Source organism: Pteropus vampyrus, unplaced genomic scaffold (assembly GCF_000151845.1).
Source record: "Pteropus vampyrus isolate Shadow unplaced genomic scaffold, Pvam_2.0 Scaffold9, whole genome shotgun sequence".
Lineage (NCBI taxonomy): Eukaryota > Metazoa > Chordata > Mammalia > Chiroptera > Pteropodidae > Pteropus > Pteropus vampyrus.
The window spans coordinates 5,883,806-5,890,328 of record NW_011888790.1 but is presented as its reverse complement, the minus strand read 5'-3'; the positions used below and the strand labels follow the sequence as shown (position 1 = coordinate 5,890,328).

At 36.7% G+C, this 6,523-nt stretch overlaps 1 protein-coding gene across 3 annotated transcripts in view; it reads left to right on the top strand.

Annotated features, from left to right (window-relative positions):
• The window catches only part of PTPRR (protein tyrosine phosphatase, receptor type R), a 229,108-nt gene that overhangs the window by 207,078 nt on the left and 15,507 nt on the right, over nucleotides 1-6,523 (top strand). For all 3 annotated transcript variants that reach the window (XM_011374274.2, XM_011374277.1, XM_011374285.2), the window contains 2 exons: nucleotides 1,541-1,698; nucleotides 5,386-5,499. In XM_011374274.2, coding sequence (XP_011372576.1) covers nucleotides 1,541-1,698; nucleotides 5,386-5,499 — 272 coding nt within the window. The remainder of the gene's footprint in view (nucleotides 1-1,540; nucleotides 1,699-5,385; nucleotides 5,500-6,523) is intronic.

Here is a 6,523-nt window from a genome sequence, read left to right as displayed (position 1 = left end):
GATACTTGATTTTTTTTTTATTATTCAATAAAAACTCTTGAGATGCTTGAATGAAAAGTGCTCTAAGGCCAACAAAAATCACTAATACTTGCTGTGTTCTTCTTTCCCTTTCATCAGAAATGTGTGTTATACTGGCCTGAAAAGAGAGGAATATACGGGAAAGTCGAGGTTCTGGTTATCAGTGTAAATGAATGTGATAACTACACTGTTCGAAACCTTGTATTAAAGGTAAGATTATGTAGCTGTAGCTACTTACCAAGCAAGTAGATGATGTTAGAGGGTTACATTTCTAGTTTGAATTGTGCATCCTCATAAGTACTACAGATTCCATTTAAACAAATGAAATAATGTCAAGATCAAAGAGAAATTATAAATATTCTCTCATGTATTTCTTTGTGGTCCGCTACTACTAGCATGTGGAATAATTAAATAAGTAGATATTCAGGAAAGTCACTAAGCAGGATGTCATGATCTAATTTGCATAAATAAAAGATCTCTCAGTTTAACTTTTTGAATGCCTTTTACTAAAGGCTTGCTCTGGAGACTTTATCACGATATTTTGTTAACATCATCTTAGCCTAAGCAGCTTTAAGTAAGGCTTGGAAACCGTGAAAGAGAAAATCTGTGCTTGTGGGTGGCTGTGGGAGGCAAGATAAGCCCGAAGTGTTGATGAAATCTGCCAAAACTTGGAGTTACAGTAATTTATAGGGACTTTCCCCAGACCAGATAACATCATAGGAAAATTATCTTATTTAACTTACGGGCAGCAGATGTTGAGAAATGTTGCCATGGTACTGTTTTTGTTTCTAGAGAAGAATTATCTCGGATTCTTTCAATTCTATCTACAGCCTCACCTCTGGGACATAATCATCACAGAGAGGGAGTAGAGGCAGAGCTGTACCAATGGTTTTTAATGGGAAGCTCAGGATAGGAAGGCAAATGCCAACACCTGTTTTTCAACACATGTCCTCAAGTGCCTAGTCCAGGCCAGGCCCCCAACCAGGCACTGAGTTTTGAGATGATATGCATGGACCTTCGCTCAAAGTGATTCTAACTTAGTGCCTCCTGTAGCTCCTTCACTACCGAAATTTGGAATAAGTGTAGAAGTATTAGAGTGATTGAACATAAAATTTAGAGTTTTTATATTTGTTTATATGTTTGTAATAACTTCTCAGGAATGTGCAAAGAGCAGGAAACACACTATATTCCAATTCTTTCTTGGCTACATTTTTATCTACCATTTTGTTTATTGTAATAAATTACAAACATATGTTGAGCATATGTCACATATACACTTTCTATACTAAATATATATTCTCACTTAATAGAGACAATACTGTCAAACATTGATATAAGTATGTTTACAGTAACGTCTTCTCAAGGTGCAGGGTTGTTTTTCAAAAATCTCCTAGGTTTTTTTCCCCACTTAGAAATAAGTTGCCAGCAAGTTGGGAATGATAGGAGGCATGTAGTACTGTGGTTTGGATGACTTTTAGTTGTACAAGTAAATAAGGCATTTGGTGGCTATTGCTATTTTCAGCAAGGAAGTCACACCCAACATGTGAAGCATTACTGGTATACCTCATGGCCCGATCACAAGACTCCAGATAGCGCCCAGCCCCTTCTACAGCTCATGCTGGATGTAGAAGAAGACAGACTTGCTTCTGTGGGCCGAGGGCCTGTGGTTGTCCACTGCAGGTAAGGCATGAACTGTCCTTTCTGCCTAAGCAAACTATCCATTCTTTGAAAAGTTATAGAGCAGATGGAAGTTAAGTTTTGCTTCCTGATTGTGACTTCATCGGTAAATTAAATACTTATCGAATTTGGTTAACTTCCTAATATTTGAGTCTTGATCAAGATGATATTTACAGTGACAATAGTAGGGTATTTTCAGCAAACAATTACACAGTGGAAGAAATACCACTTCTAAATAAATGCCTTGGGGAACAGGTGATCTTATTCAGTCCTCTACCTTGAAACTTTTTTTGATTCATTTAGTCTCATCAGCTTAATGTACATTGGGAATGACAGATATGATTTTTTTGTTATTATTAGTAGCTTTTTGTTGTTTCTAGATGGCACCTGAACTATACTCGAATTGTATCTTAGTGACATTTATTATTATTTCAAATTTGATGAAAACCAGTTCAATTATTTTAAAAGTTATTTCATGTAAAACAGAAGGGAATAAATTATGAAATGGAAAGTGGGCAATTGGTATTTCTCCCGAAAGAAAACAAAGTGTTATTACCAGAACATAGGTTACTGGGGGTTAGGCTGACAAAAGCGATAGATGTCTGTGGTGGTTCCCTTACTTAATGTCTAGCTTAAAGGTCTCTTCTCATAATCGATATCTTATCCCCCTTTGTTTTCCTTTTATTATACATAAACAAAAGCAAATATTTTTTAAAGTTATTTAGATAACCAGTCATTTATTCTCCATACTTCCTCAAAATACTGCAATCTGGGTCACTTTCTTTAACTAAAGTCTTATAAGATAGATTTTGATAATATCTTTAATAAATAAAATACATTATTTTAGATGATAATTTTAGCCTCCTTCTCTTTTGAACCTTTATGGCTTAATTAAGGGTAAAATTTACTGTATGTCTATTTATCCAAAGCATTATTATCCAGTTTCTAGCCTTAGGTCTCACTCTAAACTTAGCTTGGGGCCAAGAGAAAACAATCTAATTGGCCATACTTTAGGGCTGGAACAGTCCCCCACCCCAAATCATAAAACACTCAGGATATCTAAAAGGAAGGAGCCACTTCCCCTATAAAATCAGTTCCCCTTCTGATTACTATTTCTAAGAATGAGACCATCTTTTTTTTCCAGACACTCACTGTCTAATATTGACAGTTATCTTTGGCTCTTCTCTCAATTTCAGTCTCAGTATCTAATCAGTCACCAGAGTGGCTTTCCCTTCAAAGCTTCTCCCATTATCATCACTTCCTGTCCAAACACCCAAGTTCAGGCCCTCATGACCTCATCCATGTATTATAGAAGTAGTCGGCTAATTGCACACCCCCCCCTTCCCCACGCCCCACCCCAACTACGGCCTACCCTATGCACTTCTCTTGGATGATGCTCTTAAAACTCTTTCATCACATGGAGTCCCTGCTCAAAACTTCTCAATGGCTTCTCATTGCCTAGAGAAAAAGTTCTTAATCTTAGGTCTATGAATGAGCTACAAGGGTCAGTGAAAGCCTTGAAATTACTCGAACAAGTTTGAGTACACAAAGTCATGTTAATTTTTCTGGGGAGTGAAAGTTCATAGCTTTCATCAAATTCTAAAAAAAAAAAAAAGGTACTACTGTTTTAGAAGATAAGTCCAACCTCTTAGGTTTCCATGTAAGATCCTTTACAACCCCATATACCTTCCCAGTCTTATTTCCCACTTCTTCTCTAAAGTAACATACTCTTCAAGCCAAGGTAGTCTACTCATTGTCACATCTCATATATTCTGTTCTGCAGCAGTTCTTTCCTTATACCCTTCTCATGCATGAAACATTCTCTCTCATTCAGGATAATAAAAATGCCTGCCATTCACAGGGTACAGTTCAAATCCTATTTCTTTAATGAAACAAACTATAGATGCTTCAACTAATAGGAACCCATTCCACCTCTAAATTTCTATGCACTCACATTTAACAAAAACAAATTCCAAATAGGAGAAATAAATGCTATATCAGTGCCAAGAGGGGAGCTATGAATTTAAACCAGGAGGATTGATGAAAGCCTCAAAAATTCGGAATAAAGTCAAATGGGATCTTCAAAAATTACCAATGTGTATGGTTTTTAGAGGCAGTAGAGAGGGCATTTCTGACTGAAGAAGTAGCATTAACACATACGAGGGAAATTGGAAAATAAAAGGTATTTTTCGGCAGTGATTCATGTAAATGAAAAATAAATGGCACAAAGGGTACAAGGACAATAAAAAAACATAAAGCATGAAAGTTAGTCACATTCATATTATTCAAGGTCATGAATGCCATGGTAGAGAGCTTAGACATAGTGCTATAACTATTGGGAGCCATCTAGTTTTTGAGTAGAGAGTAATATGATAGGTTCCTAGCAGCTGTGTGTATCGTGAATTAGCCCAGGAAAAGAATTGAGACTTGAAAACCATAATGAGATCATTGCTAATCATGAAGTAAGGAGATGTTAAAAATGTGAGCACAGTCTATAAAAGGAAAGCATGAATCTCAAAAGCTCAGTAGAGGTGGAAAATATAAGAATTGGTAACAGATTGGATGTGGGAGGTGAAGGAGAAGGAGATGTTGAAGATGGCACCAAGATTTCTAAGCTGGAAAATTTGTGGCTGGTAATGCCATTGAGAGAAAAGATAATTCTGTTTTAGACACACTGAACTGAAGCAAGTGCAAAATAGTAACATCAAGAGTTTCAACTAGGAGACGGAGGGCCAATCTAGAGTTTAGGAAAAATTCAGAGAATTTATATGTAGATTTGAGAGAAATTTACATAAAAACTATTAGTGGTTGAAATTACTGAGACTGAGAGAGAGAACTATATCTACCTACCTCTCTCTCTCTTTCTCTCTCTCTCATCTACCTACCATCCTATCATCTGTCATCTATCTATCTATCTATCTATAGATAGATAGATAGATAGATAGATAGATAGATAGATAGATAGATAGATAGATAATTTACCTATCGAAAGCTTGCTAGACTGGTGACATACTCTCCAAAGCAGATGAATGTGTAAACAAAAACTTTTGGACTGATAAGGCTGCTATTCGGCTATCATCTGGATGTAAATGACTTGGAAATATGTGCCTCTAGCCACCTCCTCTCTCCTAAACTGAATTGAATTTTTCAGTTATTCACTAGAATCTTCAACATCAATATATCCAAAACCAAACTCCGCTCTCTCTCCCTCAAATCAGCTCTCATTCCAGAATTCTCCTTTTGTCTCACTGGGGCTACCATTCTACCAATCCTTCAAGCCGAATCATCTTTGAGTTTTTGCTTTTCTGACCGTTCAGCTCCAGTTCAGCAGACTCACATTTGTGATGTGTCTAAGTCTTTTTCCTTTTTCCTAGTGCCCATACCTTACCTAAATTCAGGTCCCAATTATTCTCTGCAGAACAGTTACAATGCCTTTTTCACTACTCTCCCCACCCATCACCTCCCTCCACCCCACTCATCCTACTGCATGCATGTAACTGAAGGAAAGAATGTCGTTTAAGCACTTAGCACAAGGCAAGGGTTGTGATACTCAGCCCTCAAGACCTGTTGTTGTTGATGTTGTTGTTAATCCTATCTGTTGTTTCAAATTTAAAAGAACTCTTTTTAAAGAATATATTTTACCTTTGATACTTTCCCTCCATCTTTTTATTCTTTGTCCTTTCTTTTCAGTGCGGGGATAGGTAGAACGGGGTGTTTTATTGCTACGTCCATTGGCTGTCAACAACTGAAAGAAGAAGGAGTTGTCGATGCGCTGAGCATCGTCTGCCAGCTTCGCGTAGACAGGTGGGTGTCTGAGAAGTTTGTGTCACAGACTTCAGAGCAACATTATCAGTTGCAACCTGCTCTCATTAGCCTGACTTCGTAAATATCACAGGCTCCAAAGTCCTAAATCTCTATAGCGGTTTTTGTAAAGTGCTTAAGACTATACATTACATTAAGAAGCCATCAAAGAAAGTGTTATTTTCAACTCCGACCATCAAGTGTCCAAAACCCAAACTTCATGTTTATCCTTCCTTGTTTCTGATACAGGTTGTTGATGGTAGTAGCTCTTCCTTCTTAGTCTTACATGCTTATTCCTTTCTATGTACTCTGCATTTTCATCGATTTAATTGAATCATTCACTTTAGGATCTTGATCTTTCAAAATGAGGAATATGTCATACTATCAAGAGTCATCTTTTTTTGTAGTCTACCATTTTAATTATAAAAAATGCACATAAAATTTACCATCTTAACTATTTTTAAGAGTACAGTTCAGTAGTGTCAAGTATATCCACATCGTTGTGCAAACAATCTCCCAAACTCTTTTTATGTTGAAAAACTCTGTACCCATTAAACAACAAATCCCCATTCCTCCTTCCACCTGTGCCTGGCAACCACCATTCGTTTTCCGACTCTATGAGTCTGACTGCTTTACATACTTCATATTAGTGGAATTGCAAAGTGTTTGTCAATTTGTTATTGAACTATTTCACTTAGTATAATATCTTCAAGATTCATCCATGTTATATCAGAATCCTCCTCCCCTTTTTTTAAGGCTAAATAATATTCCATTGTGTGTATATCGTATTGTGTTTATCAGTGGACACTTGGGTTGCTTCCATCTTTTGGCTATTGTGATAATACTGCTATGAACACGGGTACAAATAGCTGTTTGAGATTCTTTTGGTTATATACTCAGAAATAAAACTATTAGATCATATAGTAATATATTTTTAATTCTTTTAGGAATGCCATACTGTTTTCTGTAGTGGCTGCACTACTTACTGTCCAACCAATAATATGCAGGGGTTCCAGCTTCTCCACAC